This window comes from Heteronotia binoei, chromosome 15 (assembly GCF_032191835.1).
Source record: "Heteronotia binoei isolate CCM8104 ecotype False Entrance Well chromosome 15, APGP_CSIRO_Hbin_v1, whole genome shotgun sequence".
Taxonomy (NCBI): Eukaryota; Metazoa; Chordata; class Lepidosauria; order Squamata; family Gekkonidae; genus Heteronotia; species Heteronotia binoei.
Genome location: NC_083237.1, coordinates 6568886 through 6587857, shown reverse-complemented (window position 1 = coordinate 6587857; position 18972 = coordinate 6568886). Strand labels below are relative to the sequence as shown.

Sequence of the window (18972 nt, the reverse complement as noted above, 5' to 3'; positions counted from 1 at the left end):
ATCCATCCATCCATCCATCCATCCATCCATCCATCTGTCGATCATCTAACTGTCTGTCATCTATCTATCATCTATCCATCATCTGTCATATATGTATCATCTGTCCTCCCTCCCTCCATCCTCCATCCCTCTGTCTAAAAGGTAAAGGTAGTCCCCTGTGCAAGCACCAGTCGTTTCGGACTCTGGGGTGATGCCACATCACAACATTTTCACAGTAGACTTTTTACAGGCGGGTTTTGCCATTGCCTTTCCCAGTCAGGTACACCTTACCCCCCAGCGCTCTCTCTCTCTCTCTCCTGTCTATCGGCCTGTCATCTGTCTGTCTGTCGTCCGTCCGTCCATCCATCCATCCATCCACACATCCATCTGCCCATCCATCCATCCATCCATCCATCCACACATCCATCTGCCCATCCATCCATCCATCCATCCATCCATCCATCCATCCATCCCTCCACACATCCATCTGCCCATCCATCCATCCATCCATCCACACATCCATCTGCCCATCCATTCATCCATCCATCCATCCATCCATCCATCCATCCATCCATCCATCCATCCATCCATCCATCCATCCGCCTCTACATAGGTGAACATCAAATTAGCAAAGAGGCTATACATTCAACAGGGTTGCCAGCCTCCATGGCGTTAGACCCTGCTGAGGTCCCGCCCCTTCCCCAAGCCCCACCCCAAAATCTCCAGAGCTGACAAGCCTACGGACAAGTGTGAGCCCAGGAAAGGTTCCTGAGACCTTTTCTTTTCAGTTGTATCAGTATGATTAAGTGGTTCTGAAATCACATTCTTGCATATGTTCAAAAGACATTGTTGTGGCCCTCTCTTCCTTTCCCGTATTCCACGCTTCAACCGCTTTGCAGAACCTGCTTCCAGGGCTGAACCTTCAGTGCTTCTTTGGGAAACTAGTGGGTGGGACGCTGGGGGCAACCAGAGGAGACGTTCCGTCACTTCCTGTTGTAACCTCACCCCTGTCCTTCACAGACAGCATCCGCAAGTCCCTGAACCGGCCTCCCATCCACCTCCTGGTGAGGGTGAAGCTAGAAACCAAACCCAAGAAAACCGAAAGACCGGGTGCTGGTAAGAACCATCTTGGGAGCTTGGAACTGGGAGGAGGGGGGGCACCGCGAGGGCGTGAGTGGGTGGGTGGGTGACTGGGCCAGGTGATATCCCCCCTCCCCCAAATCACAGACTTCTGCCTCTCCAAAGATGGGAAGGCATCACCTTCCACCCACCTCTCTTGCTTGCTTATTCCTTTACGTGATCTCCTTCCTTCCATTGAAACATTCGGTCCGTCTTTATGGCCGTGGGCAGGAAAACCTCCCCCTTTGCAGCTGAGGGCAGGCACCAGACTCATCAGGTGAAAAGCACCCGATCGCTTCTCCATCTGTGTCAGGAAGTGCCTTCCCTGATGGACGTCAGCCCCTTGGGCCACAGTTTGAGACACGGGGGGCTGATGGTGCGAATCGGACCACTGGAAAGGCTGCTTGAGTTTCCCAGCAACAGAAATCGGAGTCATATTGACAGACGGCTCTGCAGGGTGATTGTGGACGGCAAGGGAAGGAAAGATAATCAGGGGCCTTGCTAATGAAAAGTGTTATATATATTTTTAGAAACTGTGAGTTTGAGTTGGACAGCAAAAGCTTCCTTCCTTCCTTCCTTCCTTCCTTCCTTCCTTCCTTCCTTCCTTCCTTCCTTCCTTCCTTCCTTCCTTCCTTCCTTCCTTCCTTCCTTCTTTCCTTCCTTCCTTCCTTCCTTCCTTCCTTCCTTCCTTCCTTCCTTCCTTCCTTCCACTATTGCAATGCTTCCTTCCTTCCACTATTGCAATGCTTCCTTCCTTCCACTATTGCAATGCTTCCTTCCTTCCTTCTACTATTGCAATGCTTCCTTCCTTCCTTCCTTCCTTCCTTCCTTCCTTCCTTCCTTCCTTCCTTCCTTCCTTCCTTCCTTCCTTCCTTCCTTCCTTCCTTCCACTATTGCATTCCTTCCTTCCTTCCTTCCTTCCTTCCTTCCTTCCTTCCTTCCTTCCTTCCTTCCTTCCTTCCTTCCTTCCTTCCTTCCTTCCTTCCTTCCTTCCTTCCACTATTGCATTTCTTCCTTCCTTCCTTCTTTCCTTCCACTATTGCATTCCTTCCTTCCTTCCTTCCTTCCTTCCTTCCTTCCTTCCTTCCTTCCTTCCTTCCTTCCTTCCTTCCTTCCTTCCTTCCTTCCTTCCTTCCTTCCTTCCTTTCATTGCAATCTTTCCTTCCTTCCTTCCTCTATTGCAATCTTTCCTTCCATCCTTCCACTATTGCATTTCTTTCTTCCTTCTTTCATTCCATTATTGCATTTCTTCCTTCCTTCCCCTCCCCTCCCCTCTCCTCTCCTCCCCTCCTATATCAGATGGAGATCCAAAGTAGCTTCCACCATTTCCCTCTCTTCTATTTGATCCTCACAACCAGGGCCACACCCCCTGACACCACCATTGTTTCACACGGGGCTTTTTTTGGTAGAAAAAGCCCAGCAGGATGACACCCCATGAGACACCAAGCCAGCCGGAACTGCGTTGCTGTGTGCTCTTGCTCTCAACAATCGTGTGAGGCAAGTTAGGCTCAGAGAGAAGCGACTGGCCAAAGGTCACTGAGCTAGTTTTTGTGGCCGATCAGGGGATTCAAACCTGATTCTCCCAGATTCTAACTTGATATCCTCACTACCGTCCCCAAGTCATATCATAGGCCCCCCTCACTTTTGGGGCTCTCTTACCTCAAAGAGATCCTCCCCTCTCTCAATTCTTGGGAATGAAAAGCAGCCCCCATAACCCCCGCCCTATGCAACAGTTGCACTCCTAGGAGAAAAGAGAAAAAGATGTCTCTATCTTGATGGCCCTGGGGGGTGGCATCTAGGGCTGTTAGCGCTCAGGTGGGGCCTGGAGATCTCTTGGAGGCTGGCCTCTGTGTCTTTACAAGACCAGATCGACATGTTTTTTGAGGGGAGGGAATTAAAAAATGACACTCCCTTATGGGCCGTTCTCTCTTATGGTGCCATAGAAATCAATGGACTCCATACCCAATTTGGCACCCCTCCTCCATCGGTACCCGGGGCCAGCACCCCCCTCTGCCCTCCCTAGATCCGGCCCTGTGGCTTTATACCCCACAGAGCCAGTTTGGTGTAGTTGTTAAGGGCGCGGACTCTTATTTGGGAGAACTGGGTTTGATTCCTTGCTCCTCCACTTGCAGCTGCTGCGATGACCCTGGGTCAGCCATCGCTCTCGCAGGAGTTGTCCTTGAAAGGGCAGCTTCTGGGACAGCCCTCTCAGCCCCACCCACCTCACAGGGTGTCTGTTGTTGCGGGAAGAAGATAAAGGAGATTGTAAGTCGCTCTGAATCTCTGTCCTAGAAAGGGCAGCTGCTGTGAGAGCCCTCTCAGCCCCACCCACCTCCCAGGGCGTCTGTTGTGCAGGAAGAAGATAAAGGAGATTGTAAGCCGCTCTGAATCTCTGTCCTCGAAAGGGCAGCTGCTGTGAGAGCCCTCTCAGCCCCACCCACCTCCCAGGGCGTCTGTTGTGCGGGAAGAAGATAAAGGAGATTGTAAGCCGCTCTGAGTCTCTGTCCTCGAAAGGGCAGCTGCTGTGAGAGCCCTCTCAGCCCCACCCACCTCCCAGGGTGTCTGTTGTGTGGGAAGAAGATAAAGGAGATTGTAAGCCGCTCTGAGTCTCTGTCCTCAAAAGGGCAGCTGCTGTGAGAGCCCTCTCAGGCCCACCCACCTCACAGGGTGTCCGTTGTGCAGGAAGAAGATAAAGGAGATTGTGAGCCCTTCTGAGAGAAGGGTGGGGTATAAATCTATGGTCTTCTTTTTCTTCCTCCCCTGCTCAAACCCTGCCTTCACCCCCCCCCCCGCAAAAAAAATATCTCCAGGAATTTCCCAACCTGGAGTTAGCAACCTTAGCTAGTTTCTCTTCACTTCCCCTCCCCTTCCTTCCTCTCCCTTTCTGCAGCTTTCAGATCCTGTTCTTTCGAATTAGGTCAGAGTTGGCAAAGTTGCTGCTGGCAGCGAAATCTTGGGTCGTGTGTGAGGGAGGGGGGGTCAGCTGAGGGAGGGGGGTCATGCCACTGACACAAAAGCGCCCTGTGTGCTCCTGCCTCTCAGAGGAGGGGGGCTTGGCTGAAAGGGGAGGTAGGCGAGCAGAGGGTTCAGGGGTCAGGGCTGGCAGTGGAGGCGGAGCGTTTCTGAAGAGATTGGAGGAAAGGGAGGGAAAATGGCCGAGGGAGGGGAGTGAAAGGAGCCAAGTGAGGCCACTGAGGGTGGGCAGGCTGGCATGAGGCTGGTTTCAGCCAGCCCAGGGATTTGAGAGGAAGCAGGCAGGTGCAGGGAGGGGAGAGATAAGAACATAATAGAAGCCATGTTGGACCAGGCCAGTGGCCCATCCAGTCCAACACTCTGTGTCACATAAGAACATAACAGAAGCCATGTTGGACCAGGCCAGTGGCCCATCCAGTCCAACACTCTGTGTCACATAAGAACATAACAGAAGCCATGTTGGACCAGGCCAGTGGCCCATCCAGTCCAACACTCTGTGTCACATAAGAACATAAGAGAAGCTATGTTGGATCAGGCCAGTGGCCCATCCAGTCCAACACTCTGTGTCACATAAGAACAGAAGAGAAGCCATGTTGGATCAGGCCGATGGCCCAGCCAATCCAACACTCTGTGTCACATAAGAACAGAAAAGAAGCCATGTTGGGTCTGGCCAGTGGCCCATCCAGTCCAACACTCTGTGTCACATAAGAACAGAAGAGAAGCCATGTTGGATCAGGCCAAAGGCCCATCCAGTCCAACACTCTGTGTCACATAAGAACAGAAAAGAAGCCATGTTGGGTCAGGCCAGTGGCCCATCCAGTCCAACACTCTGTGTCACATAAGAACAGAAGAGGAGCCATGTTGGATCAGGCCAGTGGCCCATCCAGTCCAGCACTCTGTGTCACATAAGAACATAAGAGAAGCCATGTTGGATCAGGCCAGTGGCCCATCCAGTCCAACACTCTGTGTCACATAAGAACATAAGAGAAGCCCTGTTGGATCAGGCCAATGGCCCATCCAGTCCAACACTCTGTGTCACATAAGAACAGAAGAGAAGCCATGTTGGATCAGGCCAAAGGCCCATCCAGTCCAGCACTCTGTGTCACATAAGAACAGAAAAGAAGCCATGTTGGGTCAGGCCAGTGGCCCATCCAGTCCAACACTCTGTGTCACATAAGAACAGAAGAGGAGCCATGTTGGATCAGGCCAGTGGCCCATCCAGTCCAGCACTCTGTGTCACATAAGAACATAAGAGAAGCCATGTTGGATCAGGCCAGTGGCCCATCCAGTCCAACACTCTGTGTCACACAGTGGCCAAAAAAACCCAGGTGCCATCAGGAGGGAGGTCCATCAGTGGGGCCAGGATACTAGAAGCCCTCCCACTGTTGCCCCCTCCAAGCACCCAGAAGACAGAGCATCTCTGCCCCACACAGAGAGTTCCATCTATAAGAACATAAGAGAAGGGGGTGCCAGGTAGAAGGAAACAGAAGGAAGTCCAGTTTACATCCAAGGGTCAAATTTAAAGTATTTGTAGATATGCACGTTGGGGCCCAAGGAGTCCATCACATTTTCTTCCTCGAGAGACACGAAGAGTGCCAGCAAGACACCCAAGCTAGACTACTGCAATTGGCTTGTGTAGGGCAGTGCTTGAAGACTGTTTCGGAGCTTCTTCTAGAGCAAAATGCTGCCGTGAGATTGCTTGCTGGTGTGGACGGCAGGAAGTGTGCTTTTGGTCACTCAAAGTAATTCCTAGGACCGAAGCACTTTCAGGTCCAATTCTGAGCACTGATTATCACCGGCTAGGTTCCTGCCTCTGCTCGCTCCGTTCCCCAACCCTGTCGCTTAACGCAGACACCAGATGCAACAGCAACTCTAGACTGCCAGATGTTTCTCTCGTTGCGTTTTGTAGTCCAGAGGTGGCCAAACTTGCTTAATGTAAGAGCCGTACAGAATAGATGTCCGATGTTTGAGAGCTGCAAGGAAGGAAGGAAGGAAGGAAGGAAGGAAAATAGTTGGGGAGGGAGAGGTGGAAAGAAAGCAACTTTAACTTTAAATGCGTTCTCCAAGCTGCTTTAAAGTGATTTCTCCAAGCTGGCCTATGGGGTGGGGTGGGGTGGGGGGGCTTCAAGAGCCGCACAATAGTGTGAAAGTGCCACATGTGGCTCCCAGGTCACAGTTTGGCTCCCCCCTGTTATAGAGGCTCTGAGCCTGCCCATTCCATGGGCTACTAACTCCCCCAAAGCAGCATTAGGACATTTCTCTCCTGTAATAAGCGTTTCTCACTATTTTGCCTGACAAAAGATAACTTTCTAAAAATAAGTTAGAATGCCTGAATGTAACAGCATGCATTACATGGCTGTTAATTAGCCCAACGTGATGTATTTTTGGTATAAAAGTTAACATCACAATCCAGTTTAATAATGTATTAATTTACATTACCGTTATACAACCATTTTGCTTCGGCGCGTATGCTAAGCAATCGTAATAGCGAACAAATAATTAAGCTGCAAATATAAGCTAACAAATAGCAATCACTTACGGACGCCAAAAAGCAAAATAAACCATCAAGACGTGTTGCAGGAGGGCTAGGGTCGCCACCCTCCAGGTGAGACCTGGAGATTTAGAGTTATAATTTATCTGCTGACTACAGAGATTAGTTGCCTTGGAGAAAACGGCTGCTTTGGAGGGTGGTCATTATACTAGGGTTGCCAAGTCCAATTCAAGAAATATCTGGGGACTTTGGGGGTGGAGCCAGGAGACATTGGGGTGGAGCCAGGAGTAATTGGGGGTGGAGCCAGGAGCAAGGGTGTGACAAGCATAATTGAACTCCAAAGGGAGTTCCGGCCATCACGTTTAAAGGGACCACATGCCTTTTAAATGCCTTCCCTCCATTTGGAAATAATAGCCACTGATGGACCTCTGCTCCATATTTTTATCCAATCCTCTCTTGAAGCTGGCTATGCTTGTAGCTGCCACCACCTCCTGTGGCAGTGAATTCCACATGTTGATCACCCTTTGGGTGAAGAAGTACTTCCTTTTATCTGTTTTAACCTGACTGCTCAGCAATTTCATCGAATGCCCACGGGTTCTTGTATTGTGAGAAAGGGAGAAAAGTGCTTCTTCCTCTACTTTCTCCATCCCATGCATTATCTTGTAAACTTCTATCATGTCACCCCGCAGTCGACGTTTCTCCAAGCGTTTCAACCTTTCTTCATAGGGAAAGTGTTCCAACCCTTTGATCATTCTAGTTGCCCTTTTCTGCACTTTCTCCAATGCTACAGTATCCTTTTTGAGATGTGGCGACCAGAACTGCACACAGTACTCCAAATGAGACAGCGCCATCGGTTTATACAGGGGCATTATGATACTGGCTGACTTGTTATCAGTTCCCTTCTTAATAATTCCCAGCATGGCATTGGCCTTTTTAATTGCGATCGCAAACTGTCTTGACATTTTCAGTGAGTTATCTACCATGACCCCAAGATCTCTCTCTTGGTCAGTCTCTGCCAGTTCACACCCCATCAACTTGTATTTGTAGCTGGGATTCTTGGCCCCAATGTGCATTACTTTGCGCTTGGCCACATTGAACCTCATCTGCCACGTTGACGCCCACTCACCCAGCCTTCTTCTGGGTCTCACAGCATGGGACCACCTGGTCCAATCCTTTTGAAACTGGGAGGGTATTTTGGGAAGAGGCACTGGATGCTATGCTGAAAATTGGGTGCCTCTCCCTCAAAAAGCAGCCCTCCCCCCTGATAGCCACAGATCGATTCTTTATTATACTCCAAACCGGGGGATCCCCTGTCCCTACCTGGGGATTGGCAACCCTACATTATACCCTGGTGGAACTCCTTCTCCTCCCCAATCTCCATCCTCCCCAGGCTGTACTCTCCAGAAATTTCCCAACCCAGAGCCCATTCCCCCATCAGGGTATCCCATCCTCCCACCTTTTCAGCAGAGACAGCCCAGCAGCCAGGAAGTGCGGTGAGGTCATGTTGACTGAGCTCTCTCTCCCCCCCCCCATTAGCCGAGTCATGCCATTAGCAATCCTGCTCTAGCCAGAAGGTCCATTCGCCCGTTATCTCTTCCACCCCAGCTTCAGGCCAGCTTCGGGCAGAGACCCAGGCGTCGAAGTCCCAGCTTCAGGCTGCTGCATCTTTCCTGTAGGGCTAAATCTTGAATTGGCTGGTTCCTCCAAGATGCAAAGACTCCCAGCCTGACGTTCAGCTTTCTCTAGCTACCAACTCCAGGAGAGGTCGATTACACTGCAGGAAAGTGTAGAATCCCAAGGCAGAATCATGGAATCGTAGAGTTGAAGGGTGGCCAACGGTAGCTCTCCAGATTTTTTTTGCCTACAACTCCCATCAGCCCCAGCCAGCATGGCCAATGGCTGGAGCTGATGGGAGTTGTAGGCAAAAAACATCTGGAGAGCTACCGTTGGCCATCCCTGATATAGACCATCTAGTCCAGGGGTGACCAAACTGTGGCTCAGATGGCCATCTAGCCTCTGCTTAAAAACCTCCAAGGAAGGAGAGCCCATCACCTCCCGACGAAGCCTGTTCCACTGACAGATTGCTCTAACTGTCAGGAAGTTCCTCTTAATGTTGAGACGGAAACTCTTTTATGTCAGCTCCGGCCCTCATAACAAATGAGTTTGACACCCTGCAATATACAGTTAACTGGTGGAACTCACCACCGCAAGATGTAATAAAAACTGAAAGCACAAGTGGCGTTGACAAGGGGTAAGACAAATTGATGATGGGAAAATCAATGGCTTTTACCTATTATGACTGTGTGGAACCTCCGTTTGCAGAAATGTATCCCAGGTGCTTAGAGTCTGAAACAGGTGGGGGATTGGTCTCTGTGCATTTGCTCGAAGGCCTTGTGGAGGTTCTGATTGGTCCTTGTGGGAAACAAGATGCTACCCTAGCCACCCCACCCCACCCCACCCCACCCTGGGCTACTTCAGCAGGACCTTTTTTGCCATGGCCCCTCGGCCGAAATTCCCTGCCACTTTAGTCTTCTACTTGAGTTTAGGTGCCAGGTGAAAATGTTCCTCTTTTCTCAGGGTTTTTCTTGGGCAGGGATTCCTTTCCCTGCTGGCTTTGCCCCCGTTTCTGCTCTTTTTCTGCTTGTTTAATTTTAACACAATGTCGGGCTTCTGATGTCGCCTTTGTCGTGGGCTTGTGTGAGTTGTCTGTCCCCGGTGAGTCACGAAGGGAGCGGCTCGATTCTCTGCTGATCCCTTTTTTATTTATTTTACAAGGCTTTAAAGAAAGAAAACGTTTTTTAAAAGATCTTTTGGCTGCTCGATTCGATAGAAACAGCGTGGGGTTTCGCACATTACTGTTTCGATTGTTCTACCTTTGATGGGGAAATTGCTTTGGTTAGCGTGGGGCTGGGAAGATGGCGAAACGAGCGCGCGAATTAAAAATGGATGGATGGAGGAGAGGCCATACATTGGCTGCTTTGACAGCGGTTCTTAGAGACAGGGCAGAGGTGGGGTTGAAGACCTTTTGGAAGTACAACTGATCTCTGAACTGTGGAGATCCGTTCCCCTGGAGAAAATAGCGAAGAGTCCAGTAGCACCCTTGAATCTAACAAATCGTATTATCGCGTAAGCTTTCGAGAAACGCCGCTCACTTTGTCAGATGCAGAGCTGTGTTTCTTGAAAGCTTACCCTACAATAAGAACATAAGAGAAGCCATGTTGGATCAGGCCGAAGGCCCATCCAGTCCAACACTCTGTGTCACATAAGAACATAAGAGAAGCCATGTTGGTTCAGGCCAATGGCCCATCCAGTCCAACACTCTGTGTCACATAAGGACATAAGAGAAGCCATGTTGGTTCAGGCCAATGGCCCATCCAGTCCAACACTCTGTGTCACATAAGAACGTAAGAGAAGCCATGTTGGATCAGGCCAAATGCCCATCCAGTCCAACACTCTGTGTCACATAAGAACGTAAGAGAAGCCATGTTGGATCAGGCCAAATGCCCATCCAGTCCAACAGTCTGTGTCACATAAGAACGTAAGAGAAGCCATGTTGGATCAAGCCAATGGCCTCTCCAGTCCAACACTCTGTGTCACATAACAACAAAAGAGGAGCCATGTTGGATCAGGCCAATGGCCCATCCAGTTGAACACTCTGTGTCACATAAGAACATAAGAGAAGCCATGTTGGATCAGGCCATTGGCCCATCCAGTCCAACACTCTGTGTCACATAAGAACGTAAGAGAAGCCATGTTGGATCAGGCCAATGGCCCATCCAGTCCAACACTCTGTCACATAAGAACATAAGAGAAGCCATGTTGGATCAGGCCAATGGCCCATCAAGTCTAACACTCTGTGTCACACAATGCCAAAAAAAAAAATTATACACACACACACACACATATATATACACACTGTGGCTAATAGCCACTAATGGACCTCTGCTCCATATTTTTTCTGACCCCCTCTTGAAGCTGTCTATGCTTGTAGCCGCCACCACCTCCTGTGGCAGAGAATTCCACATGTTAATCACCCTTTGGGTGAAGAAGAACTTCCTTTTATCCGTTTTAACCCACTGCTCAACAATTTCATCGAATGCCTACGAGTTCTTGTATTGTGAGAAAGGGAGAAAAGTACTTCTTTCTCTACTTTCTTTATCCCTTGCATAATCTTATAAACCTCTATCATGTCACCCCGCAGTCGACGTTTCTCCAAGTTAAAGAGCTGCAAGCGTTTTAACCCTTCTTCATAGGGAAAGTGTTCCAACCCTTTACAATAAAATGTGTTAAATCTTCAACAGGGATGGCCAGAATAGGTTAACATAAAAGCCACATAGAATAAACATCAGATGTTTCAGAGCCGCAAAACGAAGGAAGGAAGGTGGTGAGGAGGGAGGGAGAGGTGAAAAAAAGCAACTTGAACTTTAAATGTCGCGAGCCGCCCTGAGCCTGCTTCGGCGGGGAGGGGTGGGATATAAATCAAATAAATTAAAGTAAAGTAAATGCATTTTCCAAGCTGCCACCTGGCTCGGCTCGGAGAAGTGATTTAAAGAGACAAATGCCTTTTCTGAGCCAACTGATGGGACGGCAGGGGCTTTGAGAGCCGCACCATATGAGGCTCGTGAGCCACGGTTTGGCCACCCCTGGTATTAAAGGTGCTACTATTTACTGTTTTGCAGCAACAGACTGGCACGGCTAACTCCTCTGCATCTATGGCCCTGGAGAAAAGGGGAGCTTCAGATGGTGGAGTCCGTAGCACGATACTCCACTGAGGACCCTTCCCTAACCAAGCCCCACCTAACCAAATGCTGGACTGGGAAATTCCTAGAGATTTCGGGGTGGAGCTTAGTAGGGAAGGGACCTCGGCAGGGTAACCAGGGTTGCCAATCCCCAGGTGGGGGCAGGGGATCCCCCTGTTTAGAGGCCCTCCCCCCACTTCAGGGTCATCAGAAAGCGGGAGGGGGGGAGGGAAATGGCTGCTGGGCCCTCCGTTATTCCCTATGGAGACCAGTTCCCGTAGAGTATAATGGAGAATTGATCCACAGGTATCTGGGGCTCTACTTTTTTGAAGCAGAGACTCCAGATTTTCGGCATAGCATCCGATACCTCTCCTCGAAACACCCTCCAAGTTTCAAAAAGATTGGACCAGGGGGTCCAATTTCATGAACCCCATAAGAAGGTGCCCCTATCCTTCATTATTTCCAAAGGAGGGAAGGCATTGGAAAGGTGTGCCGTCCCTTTAAATGTGATGGCCAGAGCTCCCTTTGGATTTCAGTTCTGCTTGTCACAATCTTGCTCCTGGCTCCACCCCCAAAGTCCCCAGATATTTTTTGCGTTGGACGTGGCAACCCTAAGGGGAACTGATCTCGGTAGTCTGGGGGTCAACTGTAATTCTGTGAGCCCCCCCTGGCAACTGTAACCTTCGTTTCAAGCCGTGATTTTTAAAGCCTTTTCTTGTCTGTGTCCCTGTACTCAAATTCAAGCAGGCAAGGGGATATATATTGGTGCCTTTGGTGTTAAAGGTAAAGGTAGTCCCCTGTGCAAGCACCAGTCGTTTTTGACTCTGGGGTAACGTTGCTTTCACAACATTTTCACGGCAGACTTTTCACGGGGTGGTTTGCCATTGCCTTCCCCTGTCATCTACACTTCCCCCCCAGCAAGCTGGGTACTCATTTGACCGACCTCGGAAGGATGGAAGGCTGAGTCAACCTGGAGCCGGCTACCTGAACCAGCTTCTGTGTGTGGGGGGGGGGGGCAGAGCCCCGTGATGCAGAGTGTTAAAGCTGCAGTGCTGCAGTCCTAAGCTCTGTTCACGACCTGAGGTTGATCCCCGACGGAAGCTGGGTTTTCGGGTAGCTGGCTCCAGGTTGACTCAGCCTTTCATCCTTCCGAGGTCGGTCAAATGAGTCCTCAGCTTGCTGGGGGCAAAGTGTAAAAGACTGGGGAAGGCAATAGCAAACCGCCCTGTAAAAAAAAGTCTGCCGTGAAAACGTTGTGAAAGCAACGTCACCCCAGAGTCGGAAATGACTGGTGCTTGCACAGGGGACCTTTCCTTTCCTTTGGTGTTAGGCTGCATTGTGGTTTCTGTGTGCAAGAAAAACCAAATCACTGGCTCTCCCCAGGAATTAGAAAGGCCAGCGATTTTCCTCGGATCCCGCCGACGCTAAGAGAGATTCACAGATCCCTTGTAGGGCGGGAGCAAAAGAATTACTCAACAGTCATTATATTAACAGCTACGGAGATAAATTTAAGGCGGTGTTTGAGGTGCCAAGTCAATTGAAGCCAAATTGGGTAGTTTTCCTGCATGTTGTGGGTACGCTGCTGTATGTACAGTCTCTTGTGAGTTCATTCTCCACCTGACAACGCGCTCAGCGGAAGCGAGCAGGATAATTCTCGCATCCTTTAGCACCTCGTTGTGTTAATACTTAACGCTTTTCTTACTTCTGGTTTCAGATTTCTGGTGGGTTCCAGGTTTCCACAATCCAAATCCAATAGCTCTGGCAGAGGTTGTCCTTGAAAGGGCAGCTGCTGTGAGAGCCCTCTCCAGCCCCACCCACCTCACAGGGTGTCTGTTGTGGGGGAGGAAGGTAAAGGAGATTGTGAGAGCCAGTTTGGTGTAGTGGTGAAGCGCGCGGACTCTTATCTGGGAGAACCGGGTTTGATTCCCCACTCCTCCTCTTGCACCTGCTGGAATGGCCTTGGGTCAGCCACAGCTCTGGCAGAGGTTGTCCTTGAAAGGGCAGCTGCTGTGAGAGCCCTCTCAGCCCCACCCACCTCACAGGGCATCTGTTGTGGGGGAGGAAGGGAAAGGAGATTGTGAGCCGCTCTGAGACTCTTCGAAGAGGAGGGCGGGATATAAATCCAGTATCTTCATCTACCTCACAGGGTGCCTGTTGTGGGGGAGGAAGGTAAAGGAGATTGTGAGCTACTCTGAGACTCTCCGGAGTGGAGGGCGGGATATAAATCCATTATCTTCATCTACCTCACAGGGTGCCTGTTGTGGGGGAGGAAGGTAAAGGAGATTGTGAGCCGCTCTGAGACTCTTCAGAGTGGAAGGCGGGATATAAATCCAATATCTTCATCTACCTCACAGGGTGTCTGTTGTGGGGGAGGAAGGGAAAGGAGATTGTGAGTCGCTCTGAGACGCTTCGGAGTGGAGGGCGGGATATAAATCCAATATCTTCTTCCTAAGCGTAAACAAATTCAAGACCCATCAGCATTGTCTAAGATCCATGTTGAATTGGGTGTCTCATCGATTGGGGGCTGGGGAAGCTGCTTCCTATAGGGGTGGGGTGGGGGTCGTTGTTGCCCAGACTGTTCACAGCATTAGGGTGTGGGAAATCAGCCTATCCATATGCTGTGATCGTGCCCCCCCCGTTTTTCAGCGGAAGTCAAAGGGCGTTTTCGCACTGACCTTAATCGGCAGCGACGTCCCTCTTCACTGCGCAGGATCTGCGCGGATTTCGCACCAACTGCTGTGGAGCACCCAGAAGAGCCGCAAAGTCCCACGGCTTTTGCGTCACAAATGTAAAGTTGGTTTTCGGCGAAAACCATTTGCGACGCAAAAGCCGCGGGACTTTGTGGCTCTTTCGGGTGCTCCGCAGCAATTGGTGCGAAATCCGCGCAGAACCTGCGCGGTGAAGAGGGACGTCGCTGCCGATTAAGGTCAGTGCGAAAACGCCCAAAGGTTTGTGTGTCATTCAAGTGTGCCTTTTGTGTATCATTCAAGTGTGCCTTTTGTGTATCATTCAAGTGTGCATTTTCTTCTTCCTGGCAGGTCCTAACCACCTGGCGTATCTACCTGTTTGGGCTCAAGGTGCCAGCCAAGGTGAGCGGGGGGGGGAAGGGAGGAAGGATGTCTCCGAGTGGGTGGCTCACCGTCTCCAAGTGGGCGGCTCAGGTGCCTGCTGCGAAGGCTTGATTTGACGCTCCCTTCTCTCGCCTCCGTTTTGCTCCCCAGATCGAAAGCTCTTTCAACGTGCTAGAGATCCGTGCTTTAAACGCCCTGAATCACAACCAGGTAAGGAGCTGGGTCTCCCGCTTGGTTGCCAGCCTTCTGCAATTCTGCTGCTGCGAGGCTTGGTGCTTATTGGTTCTCCACTCCCCACCCCGCCCTTTCTACTTTCAGATCCTGTTGGAGACTGAGAAAGCAACCTACAGCCTGAAATTCCCCACCCCGGAAAGTGCCGACCAGGTCACGAGACATGTTAACACTGCCTTAGCCAAAATATTTCCGAGCCCGGCCTCTGTGTGAGTATGCGGCCGTGCGAGGGAGTGCAGAGATGTGGCTGGCTTTCCAGGGATTTGCTGCAAGCTGCGCCTTTGAAGATAACTTGATCTGCTATGGTCACCAGCTCTGAGTTGGGAAATACCGTATTTTTCGCACCATAAGGCGCTCCGGATGATAGAACGCACCTTCCTCCTGGGGGGCGATCCGCTGCCTCTGCCTCCGATCCGGCGCTTCCCCCGCGCCTCCCTGCCTGGCTCCATCTTCTTCCAGCAAGCGCTGGGATCGCTCCACGTGGCCCCACCGCAAACCCAGCGCTTCGCGAGCACTGGCTGTGGAGAGGGCAGGGTGCTTCCTCCTTGCCTGTCTGCCTGGCTTCAGCTGTGATGCTTAAAGCAAGCACTGGGATCGGAGGGCGGAGGGAGCAATCCCAGCGCTTGCTTTAAGCATCAGAGGTGGAGCCAGGCAGACAGACAAGGAGGAAGCACGCTGCCCCCTCCGCAGCCGGCGCTCGCGAAGCGCTGGGTTTGCGGTGGGGCCACGTGGAGCGATCCCAGTGCTTGCTGGAAGAAGATGGAGCCAGGCAGGGAGGCGCGGGGGAAGCGCCGGATCGGAAGCAGAGGCAGCGGATCGCCCCCCCACCCAGGAAGGTACGTACCTTCGCTCCATAAGACGCACACATTTCCCCCCCACACACTTTTTTGGGGGGGGGAAGTGCATCTTATGGTCCGAAAAATACGGTACCTGGAGGTTTGGGGGCTGGAGCCTGGGAAGGGCGGAGTTTGAGAAAGGGAGGGGCCTCAGCATAGATTCCACCCTCCCAAGCAGCCATTTTCTCATAAGAACATATGAGAAGCCATGTTGGATCAGGCCAATGGCACCTCCAGTCCAACACTCTGTGTCACATAAGCACATAAGAGAAGCCATGTTGGATCAGGCCAGTGGCCCATCCAGTCCAACACTCTGTGTCACATAAGCACATAAGAGAAGCCATGTTGGATCAGGCCAGTGGCAAAACCAATCCAACACTCTGTGTCACATAAGCGCATAAGAGAAGCCCTGTTGGATCAGGCCAGTGGCCCATCCAGTCCAACACTCTGTGTCACATAAGGACATAAGAGAACCCATGTTGGATCAGGCCAGTGGCCCATCCAGTCCAACACTCTGTGTCACATAAGGACAAAAGAGAAGACATGTTGGATCAGGCCAGTGGCCCATCCAGTTCAACACTCTGTGTCACATAAGAACAGAAGAGAAGCCATGTTGGATCAGGCCAATGGCCCATTCAGTCCAACACTCTGTGTTACATAAGAACATAAGAGAGGCCATGTTGGATCAGGCCAGTGGCCCATTCAGTCCAACACTCTGTCACATAAGAACAGCCATGTTGGATCAGGCCAATGGCCCATCCAGTCCAACACTCTGTGTCACACAGTGGCCAAAATATACACACACACACACTGTGGCTAATAGCCACTGATGGACCTCTGCTCCACATTTTTATCCAATCCCCTCTTAAAGGTGGCTCTGCTTGTAGCTGCCACCACCTCCTGTGGCAGTGAGTTCCCCATGTTAACCACCCTTTGGGTGAAGAAGTACTTTCTTCTATCCGTTTTAACCTGACTGCTCCAGGAAAACTGATCTCTGTCATCCAGAGACCAAATACAATAGCAGCTCTAGATCTGTGGATGTTTCTCTGTGTGCTTTTGTAAAAGAAATCTTCCAGAGAGTCAGCGTGGTGTACGGTTGCCAAGTCCAATTCAAGAAATACCTTTGGGGGTGGAGCCAGGAAACATTGGGGGTGGAGCCAGGAGCAAGGTTGTGAGAAGCATGACTGAGCTCCAAAAGAAGTTCTGGCCGTCACATTTAAAGGGACCGCGCACCTTTGACGTGCCTTGCCTCCATTTGGAAATAATGAAGGATAGGGGCATCGTCTTTGGGGGCTCATAGAATTGGACCCCCTAGTCCAGTCTTTTTGAAACTTGGAAGGTGTTTTGAGGAGAGTCATCGGGAGATATGCTGCAGATTTGGTGACTCTACCTCAAAAAAAGGTCAAGCTGTTTGAGAGCTTGGAATAGACGGGGAAGGGAGAGGTGGGAAGAAAGCAACTTTAACGTTAAATGGCTTTTCCAGGCTGGCCAGTGGGGTGGTGGGGGCCTCAAGAGTCACGCAGTTGTGTGTGAAAGAGACACATGTGGCTCCCGAGCCACAGTTCGACCACCCCTGATATAGAACCAAGCGCACCCCCCCCCCAGCATTTTTTAGGCTGGGGGCACTGCTAGAATTCTGACACAGCGTGGCAGGCGCAACCACGATGCGGCTGCTGCGGGATGCTGAGCCAACCACATGTCAGGGAGCGTGGTTACGCATTCAGGTGGAAGCTCTGCTTGACAAGAGGCCTTTTAAAACGAAGGCGTTATTTTCTTGCTGACACACAGCTAACCTCCAGTCACTCAGCAAAGAGCCTCATGAACTGCCGCTGCCAAAGCAAAGGATATATTTTTTTTAATCAGGCAGTCAGAATTCTCATTGGGCAAAAGATCCACCTGGCCGTGCCCGCTTTATAAAAGGCAGGAGATACTGGAGTCTTGTGTTCCGTTTTGGGCACCACATTTTAAGAAGGATCGAGACAAGCTGGAAGGGGTCCAGAGGAGGGTGACGGAGATGGTTGAGAGGTCTGGAGACCCAAGTCCTGTGAAGAAAGGTTGAAAGAGCTGGGCATGTTTAGCCTGGAGAGGGGGCGGCTGAGAGATGATAGGATCACCATCTTCAAGGACTTGAAGGGCTTTCATATAGAGCAGGGGTGGCCAATGGTAGCTCTCCAGATGTTCTTCACCCAAAAGGTGATTAACATGTGGAATTCACTGCCACAGGAGGTGGTGGCGGCTACAAGCATAGCCAGCTTCAAGAGGGGATTGGATAAAAATATGGAGCAGAGGTCCATCAGTGGCTATTAGTCACAGTATGTGTGTGTGTGTATACACTCACACACACACACACACACACATATTGGCCACTGTGTGACACGGAGTGTTGGGCTGGATGGGCCATTGGCCTGATCCAACATGGCTTCTCTTATGTTCTTATGCTTTTTGCCTACAACTCCCATCAGCCCCAGCCAGCATGGCCAATGGCTGGGGCTGATGGCAGTTGTAGGCAATAAAAACATCCATTGGCCACCCCTGATATAGAGGATGGGGTGGAATAGTTTTCTGTGGCCCCAGAAGGTCAGACCAGAACCAACGGATTGAAATTAAATCAAAAGAGTTTTTGGCTCAACATTAGGAAGAAATTCCTGACCGTTAGAGCGGTTCCTCAGTGGAACAGGCTTCCTCCTCAGGAGGTGGTGGGCTCTCCTTCCTTGGAGGGTTTTAAACAGAGGCTGGATGGCCATCTGACAGCAATGGAGATCCTGTGAATTTAGGGGGGAGGTGTGTGTGAGTTTCCTGCCTTGTGCAGGGGGTTGGACTAGATGACCCTGTGTGTGTGTCCCCCACACACAACCTGTCCCCCATGCCATTTTTCATTTCTGTGTTAGCGATGGTCCCACAGTGGAGAAGCTTCCTTGGCCACCGAAAGGCTCCGCCCCCTGACTTGGGGAAGCCCCGCCTTTAGTCCCACCAAGCTCCACCCGCGAGATGGATCTGATCTCCGTCGTGGCGGTTCCGTTCCCTCTGGAGAAACTTGTCAGTTGAGTTTCCTGGAAGACCTGGAGGCAGGATTTTAAATTAGTCTGAGAGGAAACCGGGCAGGCGAAAGATGCTTGTCAAGCTGCGTAGGGGAAAACTGCCCTGAAATTAGCAAAGAGTCTTGCCCCGAATTTTGTGTTGTGCCTTTCAGGCTGATGTGGGCAGGCCTCAGATTCACCAGGAGCTCACAGGAGCACAGCTCCTGAACCTTTCAGAGGATTCCTCCTCTTCCTCTCCATTGAATAGCAGGTGCAGCTGCATAACAATCCCTGGATTAGGAGAGCAGGCAGCCAGCCAGCCACCAGGGCCTTTGCCACGCCGCCAGCAGCCCTCATTAACCCCTGGAGAAGCCCGTGCCACCCTTTCTCCAGTTCTTATGTGATTTTGGGTAGCGAGTGGCTTGCTGGTCTTTTGATGTGGAGAGCCCCAGGTGCGTGAGGCCTGCTTTGGCTGGCTGGATGTCTAAACCAGCCCAAGCAGGCCTCGCTCACCCA

General features: G+C 51.0%; 2 protein-coding genes across 2 annotated transcripts in view; one reads left to right on the top strand and one right to left on the bottom strand.

Moving 5' to 3' along the window:
• LOC132583743 (dehydrogenase/reductase SDR family member 4-like) overlaps nt 1–18972 on the bottom strand; it is a 206255-nt gene that overhangs the window by 64939 nt on the left and 122344 nt on the right. The gene's annotated exons all lie outside the window — the stretch shown is intronic.
• The window catches only part of CARMIL3 (capping protein regulator and myosin 1 linker 3), an 80642-nt gene continuing 67277 nt past the window's right edge, over nt 5608–18972 (top strand). Inside the window, exons 1-5 of the mRNA XM_060256513.1 lie at nt 5608–5813; nt 13016–13022; nt 14316–14390; nt 14523–14582; nt 14691–14812. Of these exons, the coding sequence (XP_060112496.1) occupies nt 5608–5813; nt 13016–13022; nt 14316–14390; nt 14523–14582; nt 14691–14812 (470 nt within the window). The remainder of the gene's footprint in view (nt 5814–13015; nt 13023–14315; nt 14391–14522; nt 14583–14690; nt 14813–18972) is intronic.